Here is a 26,267-nt window from a genome sequence, read left to right on the forward strand (position 1 = left end):
TGCTCGCAGTGGCTTGTCATGCAAACATTCAAGCTTTTTGACACCGCTGATGTGGATCTTCGTGTGCGGTGGAAACACCTTACTCCTGCAATCACAAGTCGTTAGTGCCAAGCCGAGAAGAGGTTCCCGGCGATGTCCCTCCGACGCTCAAGTCACACAATGGCAAGAAGAGAGATGAAAGAAATGAAGAAGTGAATGGTGGTGCTCAGAGACGTATCTGCACGTACCTCCACGGGTGACTACTCCTCTTCTTATATAGAGCTTCGATGGGTTGACTACACACTTCCCGGGCGGACGTGACTTACCAAGCTTTCCTCAATAGTTAACATCGGGAAAGGATCTCTGACACCTTACCTTAACGGGGCGGACGCATTTATGCCAAGGCGGCGCAATCTTCTTCCGTACGATTTCCTGTCCATTCGCGCCGTCAGCCGGTGGCATTGACTCCCAAAAGGATGTTAAGACATATTTCCCTTCCCTTCTTAAATGTCAGCCGCTAATCCGATGGTACTTCCTTTGATCTATCCGGCCAGCCCATTCTTTGGCATTCTACGGATATATATATTCCGATCAGCTTGGGCCTCTTTCTCTCGGCCCGTCCTAGATTCAGGCCGACTTCTTTGAACTCTTTAAACTGGTTAGGTTATGGGCTCGGCCTTACCATCACGAGCTCCTTCTGTCGATCGGCCCCTGGGGCCTGCCGCTCAGCTCGTTTCTTAGCTGACCGCCCCTTGGCTTTGACGACCATCCGATCGTTGAACCTCCTCAGCGATGGGCCCCCCTATGTCATCGCCGGATCACATGCCTCCCCTTTAAGTTTAGTCAAAGGAGGTTATAAGTCCGACTGACTGGACCAACTGGTGCGAAAAGACATCTCTTGCCGGGTTTTTCGGTCGACTATGCCTCTTGGCCAGCGCACGATTATCTGGCCTTGATTTTCCTTTCGACGGGGCGCTCTCGGCCAGCCGATCGGCAGGAACGGAGGATTGTCTGAGCTGCACAACTTGTTTGATCGGCTTATGGAGCCATTGCCTGGGTAATCTCCGCGAAATCTCTCGGAAACCGTATCACTCTGGCGCATTAATGTGCCGCGTGCTTCTTTAATTATTCTGACAACTGCCCTATCGATGCACGCCACACGTCCCTCCCTGTCGGCGCACGTTTTAGGTGACAGGCTGGGATGCGACCTTTGGGGTTATTTGAATTTTAAATGGCTGGATCTGCTTCTAGGTGTCTGTGCTTTTGATCGAACGGCTAAGCGAAGTCTCTTGGTTTTTATAAGCTTATCGCCGCTGTCTTCTCTCTTTCTTGCTTTTGTTTCCGGGCGACTTCGTTCATGCTCTTTAGTGATTTTCCCCGTGTTCTCCGGTGAACCCCTCATGTTCTTCAGCAAATCCTTCTGCTCCCTGTCATTCCTATTCCGGGTGAGTCCATTGTCTTCTTCTATAACCCCTTACTGCTCGGTCCTTTGTGATTTTTCGGTGAGCTCCTGTTCTTGCTTCTGCCTTCTTTTTCTTTTTGCACTTCCTCCCGACTCTTCTCGTTCTCTCCCTTTTATCATGGCTAGTACATCGCAGCCCTCCTCTTCTTCGGGTCCTTGGTATGAGACTATGGAGTCACGGTTTGATGAGGATGATGCTCGAACCCTAGCCAATACCTTTGAACTCCCTCCTGGCTATGAGATACATGTCCCACTAGCCACCGATCGTCCTTCCGCTCCGCCGGTCGGCTGTGTCTGCTTCTTCCGCGACCAATTTACTGTCGGTCTGCGGCTTCCTCTTCATCCCTTCATCCTTGATGTTTGTAGATACTTCGGTCTATCCCTCTCTCAGCTAGTCCCCAACTCCTTTCGCCTCCTAAGCGGGGTAATTATCTTATTCCGCCTACATCGCATTCCTCTAACCCCTTCGATCTTCCACTTTTTTATTACCCCAAGCTATCCGATCAGCCAAGCACTTTCCTCTTACAAGCTCGACCGGGCTTGGTCTTTTTTGATAGGATGCCTTCCTCCAATAAGCATTGGAGAGAATACTTCTTTGTACACTTCCCCGATCGGCCTTCCTTCCAAACCACTTGGCAACTTTCACTAGGTCCTCAACCCTCGTTGCCTCAGTACAAGAATACTCCTGCTTACTTGCTTGCTGGCCAGAAGTTCAACATTCACAAGTTGCTGGAGGAGGGAGTTTTGGCACTTTTTGGCCTTAGTCTGATCAACTCGTCCGAGCCAGTCAACTTAGGTACATAATCCCTTTACCTTTTTCATCTTTATCTAACTAATTTCTCTCTTTATTTTGCAGCTGACTGTTGGTGTGTATACTAAAAGCCTAGCTTTTGTATAAACATTTATAAGAATCACATTGGTCAAGTGTCTACATTTATATATACCAAATGTAGATGTTTAATTAATTTATATTATAGATAACATAGTGTGTGGTGTCACACACAGAAGATCGTGTTATCGGATCTTTATAAATTATAAACAGTAGTTCACGACCAAGATGGAAAGGAACAAACCATTGGAAGGTCGTAGTGTAATTAGGTATTAGTTTATCTTAACTATATAATTACACTAGTACACTTAGAGTGTATTGGGTAGGACCATTAGAGGTCGTTTCTTTTTATACTGACTTTATAAAGGAACAAAGATCTCAGTTATTATGGAAGTGTGTGCTCTTAATCCTAATATAATAATAAGCACATATATTTGATATTTATTTCTTTAATTTATCAATGGGTGAGATTTAGTTCGATAAATCAATAAGCCCGATAAGTTGGGAAATGATATTACTTATAGTGTGTGTTGTTGATTATAGAAGGAAACTGTGTCCTAGTGATCTAGGTTGATAATGTCCCCAAGAGGAGCTCATAAGGATTGTCATGTTAAACCCTGCAGGTGGACTTAGTCCGACATGACGATAAGGTTGAGTGGTACTATTCTTGGACTAAGATATTAATTAAATGAGTTGTCAGTAACTCACTTAATTAGTGGACATTCGACATCTTAAACACAGGGAGACTAACACACTCATAATATGAAGGAGCCCAAAAATGTAATTTGGGATTGGTGCGGTAGTTCAATAATAGTTCTTTAGTGGAATGAATTATTATTGATGAAATTAAGTTATGTGTTCGGGGCGAACACGGATGCTTAATTTCATCGGGAGACCAAAACCAATTCCTCCTCTCGGTCCCTATCGTAGCCTCTTGTATATAGAGATTTATACCCACCACATACCCACCTTCTTACCCATCCTAATGGGGTCGGCCAAGCTAGCTTGGAACCCAAGCTAGGGCCGGCCAAGACCAAGTGGATGAGCCAAGTTGGTGGCCGGCCACTAGAATATTAAAAAGGATTTTTATTAAAATTATTTCTTATGTGGATATCATGGTTTTAAAAGAGAGTTTAAAATTTAAAATTTTCCTTTTATAACTTTCTACAAAAGATTAAGAAAAGATTTGAAATCTTTCCTTATTTGTAGATTGAAAGGAGATTTTAATTTTAAGAAAACTTTCCTTTTTAACCATGATCATAATTTAAAAGAGAGTTTTAAAAATTAAATATTCTCTTTTATTAGTTTCTACAAAAGATTAAGAAAAGATTTGATATCTTTCCTTATTTGTAGATTGAAAAGATATTTTAATTTTTAGAGATAACTTTCCTTTTTGGAAATTATCTACATGTTTAAAAGAAAGATTTTAATTTATAAAATTTCCTTTTTATAACCCACCATGAAGGGAAAAATTATTGGAGAAATTTTTTATAAATTTCTGGAAACAAATTAGGAAGTTTTAATTTGTGTTTTAATTAATACTCTCCTTGTTTTGGGGAAAGAGGTGGCCGGCCATTGTAATTGAAAAAAGAAAATTGTTTTTAATTAAAATAATTTTTCTTTTTTATGGCAAAGGAATTAAGGAAATTTTTATTTAAATTTCTTTATTTGCCAAGACCAAGGATTATAAAAGAGGAGGTAGAGGTGCCTTCATGGGAGAACGACTCTATTCTTTTCTTCCTCTCTTTTTCTCCTTGGTGTGGCCGGCCCTTAGAGGTTCTCCCTCTCCTCTTCTCTTCTTCTCTAGTGGCCGGTTTTATCCCCTCTTGGAGCTCTTGATGGTGGCCGGTTCAAGCTAGGAGAAGAAGGAGAGAAAGGAGGTTTTGTTTCTTGCATCCCTTGGAGCTTGGTGGTGGTGGTCGGACCTCTACTTCTCATGGAGAATTCTTGGTGGCCGAATCTAGCTTGGAGAAGAAGGAGCTTGGTGGTTCTAGTCTCGGAAGATTGTTGCCCACACAACGTCCGAGATAAGAAGAGGAATACGGTAGAAGATCAAGAGGTTATTTTGCTTACAAAGAAAGGTATAACTAGTAATTATTTTCCGCATCATACTAGTTTTCTTTGTATAGTTATTTATGGAAATACCAAACACAAGAGGCATATGATTCTAGAGTTTTCGAAATAGTTTTTTTTTTCGAGTTTGTGTTTTCTTCTTTTTCGAATTTGTGATTCGATTGTTCTTTTTGGTTAACCTAGAGTTATTTAAGGAAATAAATATTAGCTTTCCTTAAAAGGCTTTGCCTAGGCGGTGGTGGTTGCTCCCATATCCAAGAAGGCCATGTGCCTCGCCATGCAGTCCTGGAAGCCAATTTTGGAAATTAATATTTATGGAATTAATAACTTAGGTAGATTTGAATCAATAGTGTTAAGTTTCGCTTGCGATTCAAATCTAAACCATTAAGAACAGATAAGTTAAATTTGGAATCAATGATGTTAAGTTCCGTTTGCGATTCCTAATTTAACTTCTAAAGAACACAATAGGTTATTTAAGGAAAGGTTCGACACTTGTACAAAAATTTTTGTACAGTGGAACCGGTACGATTTTCTTAGGACTAACCAACAATTGGTATCAGAGCTAGGGTTTGCCTCTGTGTGTTTGGTTTTCAAATAGGTTATGCACATGTCATACATAATTTAGGCAGGATAATAGTTGGATGCGCTAACTTTGTGGTTGCATGCTCCAACTATTATGGCATATTTTTATTGTGTGTGATTGGACCCTTGGACATGTCAAGGGTATTTAATTGTGTGTGCATGATTGTCAAATTAAATACAATAGGAGCTGTATTAGTTATTAGGATTTTACATTTTTTGTTCGATCTAGAATATATGTACATTCCTTTATAGAATATAGGATCGATGTATGTAAAATTCTATATTTGTCGCGGATCGTATCCTTGCGAGGCGTGGTGCTATTGGAGGACCAGAGGCGCACCGGAATAAGACGCAAGATAGATGCAACAACTCGACCCGATGGCGGTGGCTAAAGATGGCAGCAGCTAGGGTTGGAGCACATGGAGGACAGTGATGAAAATGTCATAATAGTTGGAAAAATTAATTTCCATGTTTATTGCTTTTATTTACTGTGATGTGTGTGTATGCATGTGTTATATGCTAGCATAGGTTAAAATTCCTCACCTTAAATAACTAAATGGGAGAGGGATTAGTATATTAATCTCATGGTCTCCATTACTGGTTTGTAAGTGATGCAACAAGCTTGCATGTTGGCTCTGAGTGTCTCCCTCCACAACGGATGGGTTTGTTTGCGAATCACTAGATCAAACTTCCTTTATGGATGGTTATAGAAAATTATTTAGGATGTGTGTGATCTTCTCCAACTGAAGGGGCACAATTCTATTTAATGGACTAAGTATCAAGTAATGGTATACACTTAGACACATTTAATAGTATCCTCCCCAACGGAGTCACTGCTATTACTTGTGTGATCAAAGTGAAACCAACTATTAATTTGTCATAAAACTAGGGTGACAAGATAATAAAATTAATGGGTTAAAACCCCTCTAACAAATGATTAATTTTGTATACGTCCACACTAACGTGGCATACAAAATTAACGGTGTTTGAGATAATTTTATTTGTCATAAAGTTAGGTTGACAAGATAGTTAATGGGTAAAACCCTCCTCTTACAAATGATGATTTTGTATATGTTCACACTAACGTGGCATGCAAAATTCACGGTGTTTTGAGGTGTTGGTAAATTTAAATAGTATTGTTAGAGGAACCAATATTATTTTAAATTTAGAGTCTTGACCAAATATTTGATCAAATACAGATCAACTATTAATTTTATTTGTCATAGGTTGACAAGATAATAAAATTAATGGATAAAATCTCTTTTTAAAATTTGTATATGTCCACACTAACGTGGCATACAAAATTCACGGAGATTTTGAAATGTTGGTCTTGGCCAAATAATTTTGTGATTCTTAGGTTTATAAATGTTAGTCAATCCCCTAGCTGTTATACTATAGAATAGACTTAATAGTCCCAATTGTAATGATTGAAAAACTTGGACATTAAGGTAGACTGTCCTCACAAAACTGAGAACAATAACGGTGTATTTTATTAGTTGTTGAAACATATTTAGTGATGTTATCTACCAGTACCTGGTGTGTAGATACAGGAACCACTGATTATGTCTGTAATTCATTGCAGGGGTTCCAGGAAATCCGACAACTATATAAATCACCGTCCACATGGACACTGTTATAAAAGTAGCAGTTGTTGCAGTGGAAGATGTTTATCCTTTGATAGGAATAAAATATGGATTATTAGAAATTGTCTTTACATACTAAGTTTAGAAAGAGTTTGATTTCAGTTTCTAAACTATTAAAGAATAGATATTCTGTCTATTTTGATAACAAACTTGTTATCAAGAAAAATAGGAAAGTTATCTGTTCTGGTACGTTGGTTGACAATTTATAATCCAATGACTCCCACGATGCAATAAATGGAGATTAATAACACATTTTCTAATTTTAAGAGAAAGTAACTTTCAAAAATGAACCAATCATATTTTTAGCATCCAAGGCTAGGTTATATTAACTTGAGTAAGATTCAAAAGATAATAACCAATGAACTCTTGAGTTCATTGGTAGTGGAAATCTTTCCAACCTGCGAGTCTTACTTGGAAGGAAAAATAACCAAGAAGCTTTTAAAGGGGTATAGAGCCAAAGATATGTTGGAATTGGTTCATTCTAATTTGTATAGACCTTTAACTATCTAGGCAAGAGGTTGTTCCGAATATTTCGTTTCTTTTGTAGACGACTATTCGAGATAAGGATACATTTACTTGACGCGTCACAAGTCTAAGTGCTTTGATTAGTTCAAAGAGTACTAGGCTGATGAGGAGTAACGTCAAAGTAAAAGTATCAAGATACTACGGTGAAATCATAGTAACGAGTACCTCTTACGAGAGTTTAGGAGTCACTTATCAGAAATCGGGATTTAATCCTAACTAACTGCACCTGATATACCCCAACAGAATGGTGTAGTAGAAAGAAGGTATAAGACTCTTATGGAATAATTAGATCGATGATGAGTTATTCAGAAAATTACCAAATTCATTTTAAAGATATACACTGGAAACGGAAGTGAACATAGTACCTTCTAAGTCAGAACTCTCTACTCCCATAAAATTACAGAATGCGCGTAAGCCTAGTCTGAAGCATATTTGGATTTGGGTGGTCTAGCACATGAGAGGCACTGATAAGTTGGGCAGGAGTTCACTTATTTGTAAGTAATCCTAGAGAAACGAAAGGTGGTTTATAGTCCTCAAAATCGGAAGGTCATTGTTAGCACCAATACCCGATTTTAGAAAAGGACTATACTATGAACCACAAGCCCATGAGTAAAAATTGTTCTTAAGGAAATTAAAGGACACGTCTAACCTAATACCAACTGTACAAGATGAAATATCACAAGAAGCTGCAACACGTATCACAAATGATACACAATTGCAGAAAGTGCCTTGTCGTAGTGGGAGGGTTGTTAGGCAACCTAAAAGATTCATGTTTTGGGAGAGTCTTTGGACTCGATCCCTGGTGGACATGAACCTGATCCCCGGACATATGATGAAGCACTCCAAGATAAAGATGCAGCATCTTTATAAAGAGCAATGAATACAGAATTAGAATATATGTATTCTAATAAAGTCTGAGAGCTTGTAGAATCACCAAATGGTGTAAAAGCCATTGGGTGAAAATAATTCTATAATAGGAAAAGAGGGATAGACAGGAAGGTGGAAACTTTCAAAGCAAGGCTTGTTGAAAAAGAAAACCTTTTCACCGGTAGTCATGATTAAGTTTATCTGGATTCTTTTATCTATTGCTTCTCATATAGACTATGAGATTTAGCAAGTGGATGTCAAGATAGCTTTCCTTAATGGAAGTCTTGAAGAAAATATCCATATATAGCAACCAGAAGGGTTCATTGCAAAGAGCAAATAACATCTTGTGTGTAAGCTCAATCAGTCTATGGACTGAAGAAAAGCTTCAAGGTCTTGGTTCATCTAGTTTAATGAAGTAATCCAGACCTATGGATTTATTCAGTATCCAGATGAGTCTTGTGTATACAAGTAGTGTGATGGAAGCGTGATGGTATTTCTTGTATTATACGTAGATAACATTTTTGGTAGTTAGAAATAATATCAAAGTGTTGTTGGAAGTAAGGGTATGGTTGTCCAAACAATTTGATATGAAGGACTTGGGAGAATGCATATATTCTTGGGATCAAAGGGATTGCAAGAAAAGAATATATTTTACTTATCCCAAGCTTCATAAATTGAAACAATCTTAGCTCGTTTTAGCATGTAGAACTCCAAGAAAGGTTTTTTACCTTTTAGGCATAGGGTAGCTTTATCTAAAGAGATGTCTCAGAAGACATCAAAGGAAATAAAGGACATGAAGGTAGTTCCTTATGCTTCGGTTGTAGGAAGTCTAATGTATGCAATGCTATGTACGAGATTAGATATCTGTTTTGCCGTGGGCATGGTTAGCAGATATCAAAGTAACTCTGGACAAGGACATTTGTCTGCGGTAAAGCATATATTGAAGTACCTTAGAGGCACTAGAGATTATATGCTAGCTTACAAGACAGATAATTTGGTCCCTGTGGGTTGCACGGATTTTAACCTCCAATCAGATAGGGACAATAGTAAGTCGACCTCGGGGTTTTGTGTTTACTTTAGGAGGTAAAGTCATAACTATGGAAGAGTGATAACAAAAGTGTTTTTTCAGACTCAACCATAAAAGCTGAGTAAGTGGCAGCCTCTGAGGCAGTCATAGAAGCTGAATGACTCAGTAACCTCAATATGGACTTAGATATGATTTCTAGTTTGTCCAAAGATTATTACAATTTATTGTAATAATAGTGGTGCAGTAGCAAACTCGAAGAAACCATGAGTCCATAAGGCAAGTAAACACAATAGAGCGCAAGTACCGCCCAATACGAGAAATCGTATAAACGAGGAGAAATTGTTGCCGCCTAGATTGCATCAAGTGATAACCTGTAGATCTTTTCACTAAGGTCCTTAAGGCAAGAGTTTTTGATGGACATGTTGAATGGATGGGAATCAGGTGTATGGCAGCGTTTAAGGCAGCATAGTCTTTTAGTATAAGTGGGAGATTGTTGGTGTGTATACTAAAAGCCTAGCTTTTGTATAAACATTTATAAGAATCACATTGGTCAAGTGTCTACATTTATATATACCAAATGTAGATGCTCAATTAATTTATATTGTAGATAACATAGTGTGTGGTGTCACACACAGAAGATCGTGTTATCGGTTCTTTATAAATTATAAACAGTAGCTCACGACCAAAATGGAAAGGAACAAACCATTGGAAGGTCGTAGTGTAATTAGGTATTAGTTTATCTTAACTATATAATTACACTAGTACACTTAAAGTGTATTGAGTAAGACCATTAGAGGTCGTTTCTTTTTATACTGACTTTATAAAGGAACAAAGATCTCAATTATTATGGAAGTGTGTGCTCTTAATCCTAATATAATAACAAGCACATATATTTGATATTTATTTCTTTAATTTATCAATGGGTGAGATTTAGTTCGATAAATCAATAAGCCCGATAAGTTGAGAAATGATATCACTTATAGTGTGTGTTGTTGATTATAGAAGGAAACTGTGTCCTAGTGATCTAGGTTGATAATGTCCCCAAGAGGAGCTCATAAGAATTGTCATGTTAAACCCTGCAGGTGGACTTAGTCCGACATGACGATAAGGTTGAGTGGTACTACTCTTGGACTAAGATATTAATTAAATGAGTTGTCAGTAACTCACTTAATTAGTGGACATTCGACATCTTAAATACAGGGAGACTAACACACTCATAATAAGAAGGAGCCCAAAAATGTAATTTGGGATTGGTGCGGTAGTTCAATAATAGTTCTTTAGTGGAATGAATTATTATTGATGAAATTAAGTTATGTGTTCGAGGCGAACACGGGATGCTTAATTTCATCGGGAGACCAAAACCAATTCCTCCTCTCGGTCCCTATCGTAGCCTCTTGTATATAGAGATTTATACCCGCCACATACCCACCTTCTTACCCATCCTAATGGGGCTGGCCAAGCTAGCTTAGAACCCAAGCTAGGGCCGGCCAAGACCAAGTGGATGAGCCAAGTTGGTGGCCGACCAAAGATTGGGTCCCAAGCTTAGGTGGTCGGCCACTAGAATATTAAAAAGGATTTTTATTAAAATTATTTCTTATGTAGATATCATGGTTTTAAAAGAGAGTTTAAAATTTAAAATTTTCCTTTTATAACTTTCTACAAAAGATTAAGAAAAGATTTGAAATCTTTCCTTATTTGTAGATTGAAAGGAGATTTTAATTTTGAGAAAACTTTCCTTTTCAACCATGATCATAATTTAAAAGAGAGTTTTAAAAATTAAATATTCTCTTTTATTAGTTTCTACAAAAGATTAATAAAAGATTTGATATCTTTCCTTATTTGTAGATTGAAAATAAATTTTAATTTTTAGAGATAACTTTCCTTTTTGGAAATTATCCACATGTTTAAAAGAAAGATTTTAATTTATAAAATTTCCTTTTTATAACCCACCATGAAGGGAAAAATTATTGGAGAAATTTTTTATAAATTTCTGGAAACAAATTAGGAAGTTTTAATTTGTGTTTTAATTAAAACTCTCCTTGTTTTGGGGAAAGAGGTGGCCAGCCATTGTAATTGAAAAAAGAAAATTATTTTTAATTAAAATAATTTTTCTTTTTTATGGCAAAGGAATTAAGGAAATTTTTATTTAAATTTCCTTATTTGCCAAGACCAAGGATTATAAAAGAGGAGGTAGAGGTGCCTTCATGGGAGAACGACTATATTCTTTTCTTCCTCTCTTTTTCTCCTTGGTGTGGCCGGCCCTTAGAGGTTCTCCCTCTCCTCTTCTTTTCTTCTCTAGTGGCCAGTTTTATCCCCTCTTGGAGCTCTTGATGGTGGCCGGTTCAAGCTAGGAGAAGAAGGAGAGAAAGGAGGTTTTGTTTCTTGCATCCCTTGGAGCTTGGTGGTGGTGGCCGGACCTCTACTTCTCATGGAGAATTCTTGGTGGCCGAATCTAGCTTGGAGAAGAAGGAGCTTGGTGGTTCTCGTCTCGGAAGATCGTTGCCACACAACGTCCGAGATAAGAAGAGGAATACGGTAAAAGATCAAGAGGTTATTTTGCTTACAAAGAAAGGTATAACTAGTAATTATTTTCCGCATCATACTAGTTTTCTTTGTATAGTTATTTATGGAAATACCAAACACAAGAGGCATATGATTCTAGAGTTTTCTAAATAGTTTTTTTTTTCGAGTTAGTGTTTTCTTCTTTTTCGAATTTGTGATTCGATTATTCTTTTTGGTTAACCTAGAGTTATTTAAGGAAATAAATATTAGCTTTCCTTAAAAGGCTTTGCCTAGGCGGTGGTGGTTGCTCCCATATCCAAGAAGGCCATGTACCTCGCCATGCAGTCCTGGAAGCCAATTTTGGAAATTAATATTTATGGAATTAATAACTTAGGTAGATTTGAATCAATAGTGTTAAGTTTCGCTTGTGATTCAAATCTAAACCATTAAGAACAGATAAGTTAAATTTGGAATCAATGATGTTAAGTTCCGTCTGCGATTCCTAATTTAACTTCTAAAGAACACAATAGGTTATTTAAGGAATGGTTCGACACTTGTACAAAAATTTTTGTACAGTGGAACCGGTACGATTTTCTTAGGACTAACCAACACTGACATCATGATGAGGGCACGCTTGATCGGATAATTGAAGCTCACCACCGCTGATGTTGACAAGGTAGTGGTTGAAGTCTTGGCCGAGCGGGGGTTTCAACCATCAGATCTCCCCGAACCGCTAATATCCAATCAGGGGCTTACTCAGGAAGCTGGAGGGGAGTCGAACGTAGTGCCGGTCGACTCTGTGGCGGTGGAAGAGCCGATCGCAGAGCCTACGGCGGCTCAACTTGTTCCGGAGGAGGGCTCACAATCTGATGCGCCGCTCAAGAATGCACGCAAAAGGCGTCAGGCGAAAAAAGCTGCTTGCTCTGCGTCTTCAGTTGAAAGGGTAACTGATCGGCCTGGCGTTTCTAGCCCGATATCGTCGAAGGTCGTCCACGTATCGTCCGACCGCACACCTTTTGACCTTCTCGTTGACTCTCCTGCCGTTAGTCTGCCACCCTTATCGGCTCAAGGTCGTATCCTGAGGTCAAGCATCAACCCCATACCCACCTCCTCTCGCGCGGGCCGATCGGTCTCTTCCCATTCGGCCACAGCTCGTCGAAGGCACGTTACGACCACGCTCCACCTTCCTACTGAAGACCTTTCAGTGTCGGGCGGCTCCGCTGATCAGACTGAACACCGGATTATCATCAAAGGCCACTTGGCAAAGATATGGGAAGATGCCCGCGCCCGGGCGACCGCCGCCCCTCCTTGCGTGTTAGCAAACAGTTATACTGAGCAGATCACCGGGGTAAGTTTCACTTTTGACTTCCGCACTTATTAATCAAGCCTTGCTTCTGACCCACTTCTGCTTCTGCTTTTGACTTCCACAGTTTTGGGTGGACGGCCTAGCTATGAGCCAGAGGCTCGCCTATGTGGAGGATGAGCTGAAACGGTTACAGGAAGCCCCCGGCCAGCTGGGAACCACTCATGGTTTAAACGACACCTAGGTGGCTCAACTGCAGGCCGACCTGGCTAAGAGCGAGGAACTATTGACTGCCGAGCGGGGCAAGAGCGCTGAGCAAGTTGGGTACATTGACCGACTTAAGAAAGAGATATCCACCTTTGAAGGCAAGATCACCCTGGCCACCAACCGCAAGCAAAGGGCTGTTGAGGATTTAGAGAAGAAGAATGTGGAAGCCCGGGCTCTCGAGCAGAAATTAAAGCAAACCGAAGACAAATAAAAAATGTTGAAGGTCTGCTGTTATCCAAGCGGCAGGCTCGCGATTCTGAGGAAGCCACTTTGAGAAGCCAGCTATCGGACAAGGACGCCGACCTTGCGATGTTGAAGGCGGATCTAGAGAGCGCCCGGTTGGCTCTGGAGACCCACAAAGAAAATGAGCCTAGCCGATTCGAAGTGATGAAGGTGGTCTACATCCGGTCCGACACCTTCGTGAATAAATTCGTTGACCGCGTTCTCCGACTTTTCGGCTGCGTCGTGGACAACATTCTTGAACAACTCAAGAAGAAGGGGCATTTGCCTGCCGATCTGCCCGGCTCCACGATTGACCATGACCAGCTTAATGCCTCTATCCCCGATGATGCTTTCGATTATTTGGAGTGAACTCTTGAAAATGTTTTTGTTGGTTTGATTCACTAAGTGATTTTTTGGGTTGTAGTAGTCGGCCACCGTGTGTATCCGGTTGGCCTAAACTCTTATGACGTGACTCGTTTCTATCTTATCTATGATGATCTTCTTCAATATTTTGCTCGTCTTTGAATATACTTAGGCGATTGTCTTGCTTTTACTTGTCGATCGATCACGCAAGAGTTGAAAGTCTCTGCCCGCCCGCAGATGAAGCGAGGGTTTAAGGTTGCCGATCGACCGTCGACGAAGCGAGGGTTTAAGGTCGCCGCTCGACCGTCGATGAAGCGAGGGTTTAAGGTCGCCGCTCGACCGTCGATGAAGCGAGGGTTTAAGGTCGTCGATCGACCATCGATGAAGCGAGGGTTTAAGGTCGCCGCTCGACCGTCGATGACGCATTTTAATAGGAAGGAATTTAGGAGCAATCCGATTGTTTTCTTCCTGCGTCCAAGGAAACATACATACATGCATGTGTACATGAATTCATTCACTCACCTCTCATCTGGCTCTGTAAGGTTGGAGGTGATTTACGTTCCACGGTCAATCCAGCCTCCTTCCCTCCGTATCTTCCAAGTAGTATGCCCCCGACCGCAACCTTTCTATGACTTTGAATGGACCCGTCCATGGAGCTTCTAGCTTTTTGACGTCTCCGACCGGCTTGACCCTTTTCCAGACTAGGTCGCCCACCTGGAAAGATCTGAGGATTACCCGGCGATTATAGTTTTGCCGCATTCTTTGTCTGTAAGCTGTTAGCCGGGCGGCTGCTTTGTCGTGCGTTTCGTTAACCATGTCATGCTCCATCCGTCGCCTTCGCTCGTTTTCTTTGTCGTAACGAAACACCTGATCGGACTCAATCCTGACCTCCACTGGGACGACCGCCTCTCCTCCATATACTAAATAGAATGGCGTGAAGCCAGTTCCTTCCTTGGGAGTCGTCCGTAACGCCCATAACACACTGGGTAGCTCATCTACCCAGCTGCCCCCCCCATGTGATCGAGTCGAACCCGAAGAATTCGCAGGATCTCCCGATTGGCTACTTCGGCTTGACCATTGCTCTGAGGATATGCCACGGAAGTGAAGTGTTGTTCGATGCCGTACCCTTTGCACCATTCTCTGAGCTCCTGACCAACGAATCGTCGCCCGTTATCCAAAATGAGCCGACGAGGAATGCCGAACCGACAAATTATATGCCGCCAGATGAACTTTTTGACCATCTGCTCGGTTATTTTGGCCAGTGGTTCGGCTTCCACCCATTTTGAAAAATAATCAACAGCCACCAACAAGAATTTTTTCTGACCGGTTGCCATAAGAAAAGGACCGACTATGTCCATTCCCCACTGATCGAATGGGCATGAAACGGTGGATGTTTTCATCTCGGCGGTTGGTCGGTGAGTCAGATTACTGTATTTTTGGCAGGACAAGCAAGTAGCTACTGCCTTGCTCGCATCTCTTTGGAGTGTTGGCCAAAAATACCCTACTAGGATAATTTTCCTCGTCAGCGATCGTCCGCCCGGATGTCCTCCGCAGGAGCCCTTATGTACATCTTGAAGGATGTATTCGGCGTCCTCGGTACCCACACACTTGAGCAGAGGACGTGAGAAGGATTTTTTATACAATTGCTTGCCAACCATAGTGAACCGAGCGGCTCTCTTTCTCAAAATTCGTTCGGCTTCACGATCTCCTGGTAAGGTTCCAGATTGGAGGAACCTAATGATGGGTGCCCTCCAGTCTTCCGGAAGTGATATTTCTACTGACCGATCAACGTACGCCACTAGGGATATCTGCTCGATAGGACAATCGGTGATGATCGGCGTCACCGCACTAGCCAGTTTTGCCAGTTCATCCGCCGCTTGGTTCTCTGATCGGGGTATCTTATGAATAACGACCTCCTGGAAATTCGCCCTGAGCTTTTCAAAGGCGTCCGCATATAATCTGAGCCGAGCACTATTGATTTCGAACATTCCATTCAGCTGCTGGGCTGCCAACTGTGAATCCAAATGTAAGAGTACCTTGGTGGCCCCGACTTGGCAGAGCGGCTTGAAGACCAGCTATGAGAGCTTCGTATTCAGCTTCGTTGTTGGTGGCTCGGTAGTCCAATCGAATGGACAGATGCATTCGGTCTTCTTTCGGGGATATAAGTAGGATACCTACTCCACTACCCGGTCAGGCGGACGAGCCGTCAACATATACCCTCCATGGGGATTCAGGCTCAGGGTCTGGTACTTCTGTAATGAAATCTGCCAACGCCTGTGCTTTGATAGTCGACCGAGATCCGTATTGTATGTCGAACTCGCTGAGCTCCGTGGTCCATTTGATTAACCGGTCGGACGCTTCAGGGTTAAGCAGGACTCGACCCAAGGAGCTATTAGTCATCACGATTATGGGGTGAGCCAAGAAATAAGGCTGAAGCCTCGGGGCAGCGAGGACCAGAGCGTAGGTAAGCTTCTCAAGCCCTGTATAGCGTAACTCAGCGTCTTTCAATATGTGGCTTAAAAAATACACCAGTTGCTGACTCCCTTCTTTCTCAGTGATTAACGCTGAACCGATGGCATGCTCGGTGGATGATAAATAAATTAAAAGCGGCTCTCCCACAGCTGGCTTGGCTAGGATGGGCAAGGAGCTGAAATATTGCTTGAGTTCTTCGAACGCCTTGTCACATTTGCCATCCCACTGGAATTTGGTCGCTCGCCTTAAAATCTTGAAGAATGTCAGGCTCCGGTCAGCCGATTTTGATATGAACCTTGATAAGGCCGTGATTCTTCCAGTCAGCCTTTGTACCTCCTTCAGGTTGTGAGGTGGTGCCATGTCTTGGAGAGCTCTTACTTTGCTCGGGTTCGCTTCGATTCCCCGTTCGGTGACTATGTATCTCAGAACCGTCCACCTTTAGCGCTGAACATGCACTTGGCTGGATTTAACTTGATCTCGTACTTTCACAGCGTTCGGCACGTTTCTTCCACATCTGCACACAGGTCAACAGATCGGAGTGACTTAATGAGTATGTCGTCGACATATACCTCCAAATTCCGTCCGATCTGCTTCCGGAACACCTTGTTCATCATTCTCTGATAAGTGGCGCCTGCGTTCTTTAATCCTAACGGCATGACCTTGTAACAGTACGTCCCGTCGGCTGTTACGAAACTGACTTTCTCCTGGTCTTCACGCGTGAGTGGCACTTGATGATAGCCTTGATAGGCATCAAGCATGCAAATCAGCTCATATCCGGTCGTCGAATCCACCATCTGGTCTATCCTGGGTAGTGGGTAGGAGTCCTTGGGACATGCCTTGTTTAAATCCCTGAAATCGATGCACACCCGCCATTTATTACATGACTTGGAGACCAACACTACGTTGGCGAGCCAGGTCGGAAACTGAATTTCCTTGATGTGTCCAACCTCCAGTAGCTCGGATAATCAAATCTTGCTCAGCGATAAAGTCGCGCTTCCTTTGCTTGACTGGTCGGGCGTCTGGCCGAACATTTAGTTCATGCAACGCCACACTTGGATCGACGCCAGGCAGTTCGTGTCTCGACCAGGCAAACACATTGTGGTTCCTTTGCAGGCAGGCGACTAGCTCCTCCTTTTGCGGGCTGGTCAGATCAAATGCTATGAAGGTGGTAGCTTCTGATTGACTCGGATGTATCTGCACCTCCTCCTTATTGTCGTATATCAACGAGGGCGGCTTCTCTCTGATGGCGTTCACTTCCAATCGGGGGCACTTGGCAGCCTTAACATCCGCCTTGACCATCTCCACATAACACCGCCGGGCCGCCACCTGGTCCCCTCGCACTTCGCCCACCAAATTCCCCACTGGGAATTTAATCTTTTGGCAGTAGGTCGATACCACAGCTCGAAATTCATTAAGAGCTGGTCGACCCAATATCACGTTGTACGCCGAGGGCGCATCTACCACGATGAAGTTCGTGGTGCGCGTCCAAACCAGGGGCTCCTCTTCGAGCGAGATGACCAATCTTGTCTGACCGATTGGCGAGAATTTGTTACCAGTGAAGTCGTACAGTGGTGTTGCCATGGGCAGTAGCTCAGCCCTATCAATCTGTAATAAATCGAATGCTTGTTTAAAAATGATGTTTACTGAACTTCCTGTGTCGATGAAAGTCCAACGGATAGTGTAGTTTGCGATCACCGCCTTGATGATCAGCCCATCATCATGAGGGATTTCGACCCCCTCCAAGTCCTTAGGGTCGAAGCTGATCTCGGGTCCCTCTGCTTTTTCCTTGCTGCATCCTACAATGTAGATGGTCAACTGCTGTGCGTGGCCCTTCCGAGCTCGGTTGGAATCTCCCCCGGTCGGGCCACCCGAGATCATCCCAATCTCTCCACGGGAAGCATTCCTCCTGTTCTCCTCTTCTCGTGCTGAATGTCTATTTTGATCGGCTGAGGCTCGGACAGGGCTTCTTTCTTGGGGATGGTGCTCCCGCGGCTCCTGAGCCCCTCGACCCTCGACTTTTCGATCGATTCGGCGCTCAGGATGTCGGTCCAACGTGGGCGACCGGCGTCTATACTCCTTGGGCGCGGGCCGATGTATATTAGGGTCGCCTCGGCACTCCCACGTGTTGTGCGTCCCTGATTGATGGAACTTACAGAACATCAGGGTCCACTTTCTGCCCATCTTGAGTTGGGTGGCCTCTATATGGACTGCATGTGTCCTTGGCTCGGGATACGGTTGCGGCCCCGTGGCCCTGGGACCGGTTGGAGGCTGGTGGTTGCTTGGTCTCCTCCGATCGGGCGCCTGTTGAGGGTCGGTTGGCGCCTCTTTCCTTCGGGCTGCTTGTGCCTCTTCCACATTGATGTATTCCGTGGCCTTCCTTTGGAGATGAGCGAAATCCTTCGGGGGCCTACGAATGAGGGATCGGATGAACTCAACTTCCACGAGCCCTTGAGTGAAAGCGTTTACCAGTACTTCTGATGAGACTGCTGGTATGTCCATTGTCATCTGGTTAAATCGCTGGATGTACGCCCTGAGCGCTTCTCGAGGACCTTGCTTTAGTGAAAACAAGTTGACGCTTGTTTTCTGATGCCGACGGCTACTTGCGAAGTGGTGCAGGAAAGCGGCCCAGAAATCCTTGAAGCTACGTATGGAGCCGGTCGGTAACCTGGTGAACCATCATTGAGCCGGTCCTGAAAGTGTTGTCAAGAATACCCTGCACTACAATTCATCGGTGTACTGGTGGAGAGTGGCCGCGTTGTCGAACTTGGCCAAGTGATCATCTAGATCAGTGCTCCCATTGTATTCCCCAATCGCCAATGGGGTGTAGTGGCGAGGTAAGGGATCTTCCATGATACCTCGCGAGAACTGCCTGTTAATCCACTCGGGCGAATCCTCGTCTCGCGGCGCTTTTCCCTTCCTTACATCCCTCTCAGGCGCCTCATCTGACGAGGAACCTCGGTCTCATCGGGCTCCGCCTTCCTCTGAGGGTGTCCTAAACAACGCTCGGTGAAAAGGAATTGGTGTGTTTGGCGCTGGCCCAGTCGTCTCTGATCTTTTGCCTCCGACTTGCTGGATTATAGGTTCAGCCATGCGCCCAGGGTCTACAGGCTGGCCGGATCCTGAGATGGCTGGCTCTTGTGCTGGCCGATCGGCTAACATTCGCTGCTGCTGCTGTTCCATTGCTTTTGCTATTCCGGCTTAGATTAACCTTTCCAACTCTTCGGTCGTCAGCGTTACGGTCGTTGATCGTCCGGCGTCTTCCATCCTCTGCTTCTGGGTTCAGGTTGAGTTCCCACAGACGACGCCAATTTGATCCTTACCCGAAGCTGAGTGAACGGCTGCTGGGAAATACTGCTGATGTGGATCTCCGTGTGCGGTGGAAACGCCTTGCTCCTGCAATCACAAGTCGTTAGTGCCAAGCCGGGAAGGAGTTCCCGGCGACGGCCCTCCGACGCTCAAGTCACACAACGGCAAGAAGAGAGATGAAAGAAATGAAGAAGTGAATGGTGGTGCTCAGAGATGTATCTGCACGTACCTCCGCGGGTGACTACTCCTCTTCTTATATAGAGCTTCGATGGGTTGACTACACACTTCCCGGGCGGACGTGACTTCCCAAGCTTTCCTCAATAGTTAACATCGGGAAAGGATCTCTGACACCTTACCTTAACGGGGCGGACGCATTTATGCCAAGGCGGCGCAATCTTCTTTCGTACGATTTCCTGTCCATTCGCGCCGTCAACCGACAGCATTGACTCCCAAAAGGATGTTAAGACATATTTCCCTTTCCTTCTTAAATGTCAGCCGCTAATCCGATGGTACTTCTTTTGATCTATCCGGCCAACCCACTCTTTGGCATTCTACGGATATATATATATTCCGATCGGCTTGGGCCTCTTTCTCTCGGCCCGTTCTAGATTCAGCCCGACTTCTTTGAACTCTTTAGACTGGTCAGGTTGTGGGCTCGACCTTACCATCACGAGCTCCTTCTGCCGATCGGCCCCTGGGGCCTACCGCTCGGCTCGTTTCTTAGCTGACCGTCCCTTGGCTTTGACGACCATCCGATCGTTGAACCTCCTCGGCGGTGGGCCTCCCTATGTCATCGTCGGATCATATATATATATATATAGATATTTTAGTAATATCATATATGTATATTAATATATGTATATTAATTACATACATATACATATATCCATTATGATTGAAAGATAAAAATTTTTAATTGGTCAAATTCTAGCTAATAAGATTTATTAATTTTTTAAATAACGGCTTTAGGTTTTGAACTATGTAGTCTATGTTGGTAGTGGAACAGAGGACGGGAAAGGAAAGTAAGTGGAGGAGGAAGAAAGAAAGTCAAAAGATAATACATGCAGAATTTGTATGAATGAGTTAGACAGTTAAATGACCAGCTTTGCGAAAACTTGAGATATTTACTTACAGTTGCAGAGATGGCTAATCATATTTACAATACCTTGTCACTAAAGTATATAATTTAGAGTGATGTTTGATGCTCTAGGTGAAGAATACTGTAATCAACCTAATCTTCTACAAATGACGATAGCTTTTTTTAAAGACAAGTGAAAGTGATAACCAATAAAGCATTAATGGAGTAGGCAACCACCATTGATTCATGATTTCATCTGCTCCTGCTCCATTAATTTAGTTGTCGTTGCACTTGCACCTTCAGCACTTGCAATCACCAACAAATCATCTAAAGAAACATCGAAATCAGAGACTTTACCTTCCCCCACCCACCAACTCTCACCTTCCTCCATCTACAAATCTCGCGTTATGAACACACTCTCCGTTATCAAGAAGAAAAATTAAGGAGGAGAAGAAGGGGGGGAGGAAGATTTGTTGATGAAGCAAAGCATGATGATCTTGTGCTTGTTCTTGTCATTAATGGTGCAGCAGTACCACCACCGGGGAGCCGCGGCCCAGAGGCAGAGCTGCGTGGCAGAGAGCTTCTCCGGCAACGGGCTCTACAGCTCCTGCAACTCCCTCCCCTACCTCGGCGCCTCCCTCTACTGGACCTACCATCCGTCCAACGCCACCGCCGACGTCGCCTTCCGCGCCCCGCAGACGGCCGACGGTTGGGTCGCCTGGGCCATCAACCCCAACGCATCCGGCATGCTCGGGGCCCAGTCCTTCCTCGCCTTTCCGGCCTCCAACGGAGCCATCACCCTCTTCACCACCGCCTTCTCCACCTACGCCCTCCAGCCTTCCGACGTCAAGGACGAGAACCTGACCTTCGCCGTCTACGACAAGCGCGCCGAGTACGGCGACGGCTATTACACCATCTACGCTACGCTGGCGCTGCCCGCCAACTCCACCAGGGTGAACACGGTGTGGCAGGCCTCGAAGCAGATGCAGGATGGGGTCCCCTACGGCCACCCCTCCGGCGACAACGAGCTCTCCAAGACTAGCCTCGATCTCCTTTCCGGCGAGGTCGTGTCCGCCGGTGGCAATTCCAGGCTCCACCGTAAGAACGTGAGTACACGCAGTCTCTCGTAACACCAGCAGCTTCTATTTGTGCTCATCTAAAAACAGTCGAATTAGAACTAAATAAAAATCATCACGATTCGATTGACAGATTCATGGTGTGTTGAATGCTATAAGTTGGGGGATTTTGATGCCGATCGGAGCCATGATAGCGAGGTACGTGAAGGTGTTCGAATCCGCCGACCCTGCCTGGTTCTATCTCCACGTCGTCTGCCAGTTCTCGGCCTACGTGATCGGGGTCGCCGGATGGGGACTCGGCCTAAAGCTTGGCTCTGAATCTGTAGGGATCACGTACCACAAGCACCGGGACATCGCCGTCGCTCTCTTCAGCCTCGCCACAGTGCAGGTGCCCTCGCTAAGACGCTTCACCGTCTCATCTAGAATGACACAATATTCTACTGTCTGGCTGACATCTCAGATTCCCAGGTGTTTGCGTTGCTCATGAGACCCAACAAGGAGCACAAGTACAGAGTGTACTGGAACGTCTACCATCATTTCATGGGGTACTGCATCATGGCACTGGGCGTCGTGAACATCTTCAAAGGCTTCGACATCTTGGCACCGGCTAAGAAGTGGAAGCACGCTTACGCCGGTTCCATTGTGACGCTCGCCGGCATCGCCCTGGTTCTTGAACTCCTCACTTGGGGTGTTGTTTTGAAGAGGCGGTGGAGGAGCTCGGAGAAGCCTCACCATGGTGCGAGTCACGGGGCGAACGGCTACGTTTTCAGCCAGCATCAAGCGTTGTAGCTAGAGGGAGCGGAGAGAGGCGATGTTAATTAGTGTAGTAGTGTCTTCTTTTTGTTCAATGACGATGGCCTCAGCCTTGTTTGTGCTTCCAAGTCAATGTGTCTTGTGCCTGAGTTTCAGATAAGAAGTGGCAATGCACACCCAAAAGAAACAATTAACCCTATTTTCACCAACCAAATCACCATTAGTACATTCAAGTTTTTGCTACAAAAGTAGGGAAAATCTCCCTGCAAAATTGAAGTCCTTCCCCCTCTGTTTTACGTATGCTTCAGTTGAAGCTGCACTTACATGACAGAAAGTGCATTCAACTTCTATCTAATACCTTAACCATTTATGAAGCAGATTTCCTTTGCCGTCTCTGGCTCTTTCCGTCTGAATGTTGCGACTTTCTCGAGCTTTTCCGTTGCTTTCCATGCGCCGGGCCAAACATTGCGATCTTGCCAATCCCTCTGGAGATGGATGAGAAGAACGCTCTGCTATGTTCTCCCGACCTGTTATCTGTCATCCCTCGCTTCATGAATGCTTGTTCTTTCTCCAATTCACTGAGTCTCACTCTCATTCTCGATATTTCTAGCTTGAGCTCTCTGTTTTCCCTCCTTAGAGAAGCGTAGTTGTCTCTGGGGGAAACTGCTCCACTCGGAACACTACTGCTGCTCATCAACCTCTGCGAGAAGGATGCATCACCGGAGCTCGCTGAGAGGGTCGACTTGAGCCGTATCTGCTCCTGGTAGAGGACACGGACGATCATCTGGAGTGGCAGTCTGTCATTTTGAGCTGCATGGTTGGAGGCTTCTTGGGAGAGCTTCTGGCAGTCAATGAGCTTGCACAATTTCTTGCACTCAGATTCCATTAACGACGGATGGGACTGAAAGGATTTATAAAAACTTGAGCAAGTTAATTAGCACGTACAGACAGATATACCAAGTGAAAGAAAGGAAAATGAAAGAGAATTGCAAAGGTACCTTCAAGTATATGTCAATGGCCCTATAGAGGCCGTCATCGATAACACGAGAATACTCTGGTAAGAGTTCGATTATCGCCATGAATTTGGGAAGTTTTAGGTGTGGATCGGGCGCAATTTCAGCAAGATAACCATCCATAAGCCCCCCTACTTTTAGTACTGAACTATGACATGGAGACTTGAGTCCTTCAGATTCATTTGAGCTGTGTGATGATTCTTCAGAGTCTTCTACCTCAATTCTTCTCAAAAAGTTGACGAGTATCCTGTGAACAGTATCAATATCGAACACCAAATCACTTGCTTGCGAGGAAGGAATGAGCAAGTCATCAAGAGAAGCCAGTTCCAGTCGAAATCCAATCCTCCTTTCGAGTTCCTGCCTACAATTGAAATTTGCATTGACCTCTATTGCCATTCTTAAGATTCCAAAAAGGAAGGAGAGAGGAACAGATTTGATATTCTCAGTCACTAGAAGACTGACAAGAGTTTCTACTACCGATCTCTGATTGTCTCCTGCATCAAGGCCAAACTCCCAAGCCTGTCGTCGTTTTTGAATACCCTTTAGAGAGGTTTGAGCATAATGCAAAAGAGATTGGGTGATCGTATCTGATCTTACACCTGTTCTCCTCATTGCAGCGATAACTCGTCGATAAAGATCAATTTTTAGCACAGAAAGATCTTCCACCCACCAGTCCTGACAATGCATCATTAATTTTCCTGATCTGCTATCGCATTCTAAGTGAGCTAAACCAGAAACCAATTGCTCCTTGCTAGCGTTGATTGCGATTGCATCTATGCATCGATTCACTATACCGACCTCGTCGACTATGGGAGACAAACCATTAGATGAAGATAAAACTTCCAGGGACTTTTCGAGGCTTTGAAACACAACCTCGTTTAAGAACGCCTCTGCTCTGACAATTAGGTTGCGTTCTTGATAGTGTTCAGTCATTTCCAGATACTCGGCAATGCAACGAAGTTGGGCAACATTACTCGCCGTGATCTCGAAGTTAGTCCCGTAACAGAACTTAGCGGCGAGTTCAAATGCTTCAGCTCCCCCAGGTACCTCATGAAGCTCTAATCTGGAAAGGTCTGGCTCCCTGGATTCAACTACCATTTTCCAGATTTTTCCACTTCGTGAAACCAGAGGGAACTTGGACAGCAATATGCAAAAATTGAAAAGGAAGTTATGAAAAACAATATCAAGACATGTCTGCAGAGCCAGTTTAAGAATGTATACCTTGTGCAATAGGAACGATTGTCCATCCACATAAATAGTTACATCCCCAGCAACGTCCGAGAATATCCTACACAAAACAAAACGACATTTCTTTATAGAGGAAACGCAACGATGTCGCAATTCTAAAGATGCTAAGAACGATACCAAGTCATCAGACTGGCTATTCTCTTTGTCATTGAAATTAAAGAAAGAAAGACAACGCGACAGGATAATCTCAAGAAACCATCAAGAACCATAAAGATTTGAAGCGAGAAGAAGAAACAAGTTTCAGGAAAAAAAGAAGAGGTTTTCACAAAAAGAGCATTTGCAATAGATGCCCTTCAAAACCAATTAAACGCCATTAAATGCGTGCTTTATTTGACATTAATTGATCATCCGTTATATTCATCCCCTGGCGATCGCGAGAACAAGATAGTCGTGATATCACAAGAAAGCGAAGTCGAAGTGGATCACCTCCTGCTGATCGGTGCACATAACCGGGGAGAGAGTAAAGAGGTGTCCGGCATAGCTCCCATCCTCCTCCCTTCACTTCACTTCTCCTCTCTCTCTTTCTCCTTCTCCTTCTCTAAATACACTGCAAGATAAAGAGAAAACGAAGACAGGGTCGAGTTTAGGGACTGAGGGAACATAAAGAAACTAAAGTTGAGTTCCAACTGTGACCCTCGATAATTCTATAGTTCACAGTATGAATCTCATCAAACCCCTTGGCTACGAATTACGGATCTAAAGTAGATAAAAAGAAAGAGACCTGTAAAGCGGACCTACTGCCAATGTTCGTCACGGAACTCGATAAGGGAAGCAATGATGCAGGCAGGGAGCCTTCCGCGGTGTCTTTTGTGGGCTCACTGGACTCCCCCTTTCCTTTCCCCTGCTCGTCTACTGCCAAAAGCAAAGCTGCTGCTTCCTCTTGTATTAACACAACATAATGGCAGCAACGCCAGCAGAGCAGAGATGAACAGAGTAGTGTAAGATAGATTCTCCATCATACTGCAGAGTGCAGAGTAGGCTGCCGCATTCTACGCTTCTACTAATTACATGCTTTTCTCCTTTATGATTCATCATGCTTTTCGAAAGCATTCTTTGCTACGCAAGGGGCATCCACGCCGCTGATTTCAGACGAGATTTTGGACTTTTGACCACCAGAACAGAGTTTTCAAATGCAGTGGCTCAGATCACTGAAAATCTTGTCGCGAGTGGAGATGAATTGCGTTTCTACAAAAGGTCTTGTGCAAATGGAACCTTTCGCAGAATGATAACGATACAATTAAATGGAATTTAAGATGAACTAGGATTCACTTTTTCTTGAGGAATTTTACAATTGTTATTTAGGATCGCAAAGCAATGTAATGTAGAATTATTAAGAGAACGATTACTCTCAGATGTAGCAGATAGTGTATGTATCACATCTCTGGCGTAATGATTAGGAATCGATTCTTAGGAACTGACTACCTGAGATTTATCCTACCATGTGTCTGACGTCTATGTACCTGTATGTACCTCCCTCTAGGACTGTAAATGAACCAAATATTGGTGAACAGGCTTGATGTTCGACTTGATAAGAGCTCGTTTATGTTTGTTCAATATGCATCAAGTCAATTAAATAAACAAACTTGAACAGCTTGATAAGCTAAATGAACAAGCTTGAACACATACGTGTTCGGCTTGTTAATGTTCATGAACAATGTTCGTGAACATGTTCGTGAA

General features: G+C 43.8%; 2 protein-coding genes across 5 annotated transcripts; one reads left to right on the top strand and one right to left on the bottom strand.

Annotated features, from left to right (window-relative positions):
- Window positions 1–20,807: 20,807 nt before the first annotated feature.
- On the top strand, window positions 20,808–22,489 carry LOC122035760 (cytochrome b561 and DOMON domain-containing protein At5g47530-like). Its single transcript, XM_042594871.1, has 3 exons — window positions 20,808–21,606; window positions 21,710–21,964; window positions 22,045–22,489. The coding sequence occupies exons 1-3, from the start codon at window positions 20,977–20,979 to the stop codon at window positions 22,363–22,365; spliced, it is 1,206 nt and encodes a 401-aa protein (XP_042450805.1). The 5' UTR covers window positions 20,808–20,976; the 3' UTR covers window positions 22,366–22,489.
- Window positions 22,490–22,512: 23 nt separating this feature from the next.
- On the bottom strand, window positions 22,513–25,553 carry LOC122035734 (BTB/POZ domain-containing protein At3g08570-like). 4 transcript variants are annotated; one of them, XM_042594852.1, is made up of 4 exons: window positions 25,312–25,553; window positions 25,017–25,137; window positions 23,328–24,630; window positions 22,513–23,230 (listed from the first exon to the last, which is right to left on the bottom strand). In XM_042594852.1, the coding sequence occupies exons 2-4, from the start codon at window positions 25,076–25,078 to the stop codon at window positions 22,697–22,699; spliced, it is 1,899 nt and encodes a 632-aa protein (XP_042450786.1). In that variant the 5' UTR covers window positions 25,079–25,137; window positions 25,312–25,553; the 3' UTR covers window positions 22,513–22,696. The 4 variants fall into 4 exon arrangements, with proteins under 4 accessions (XP_042450786.1, XP_042450794.1, XP_042450802.1 ...); XM_042594860.1 differs by having other exon boundaries at window positions 25,325–25,458; XM_042594868.1 differs by lacking the exon at window positions 25,312–25,553 and having other exon boundaries at window positions 23,328–24,476; window positions 24,564–24,630; window positions 25,017–25,225.
- Window positions 25,554–26,267: the final 714 nt, after the last annotated feature.

The sequence above is a fragment of the Zingiber officinale genome, chromosome 1A, assembly GCF_018446385.1.
Source record: "Zingiber officinale cultivar Zhangliang chromosome 1A, Zo_v1.1, whole genome shotgun sequence".
NCBI lineage: Eukaryota > Viridiplantae > Streptophyta > Magnoliopsida > Zingiberales > Zingiberaceae > Zingiber > Zingiber officinale.

Bases quoted from the DNA above. Each gene is read 5' to 3' on its own strand.
- LOC122035734 (XM_042594852.1), bottom strand. From the start codon at position 25,078: ATGGGAGCTATGCCGGACACCTCTTTACTCTCTCCCCGGTTATGTGCA. The intron at 24,631-25,016 runs GTGATCCACTTC...TGTTTTGTGTAG, and splicing joins TGTGCACCGATCAGCAGGAG to GATATTCTCGGACGTTGCTG. The intron at 23,231-23,327 runs GTACCTTTGCAA...AAATCCTTTCAG, and splicing joins CCATTGACATATACTTGAAG to TCCCATCCGTCGTTAATGGA.
- LOC122035760 (XM_042594871.1), top strand. From the start codon at position 20,977: ATGAAGCAAAGCATGATGATCTTGTGCTTGTTCTTGTCATTAATGGTG. The intron at 21,607-21,709 runs GTGAGTACACGC...TTCGATTGACAG, and splicing joins CCAGGCTCCACCGTAAGAAC to ATTCATGGTGTGTTGAATGC. The intron at 21,965-22,044 runs GTGCCCTCGCTA...TCAGATTCCCAG, and splicing joins TCAGCCTCGCCACAGTGCAG to GTGTTTGCGTTGCTCATGAG.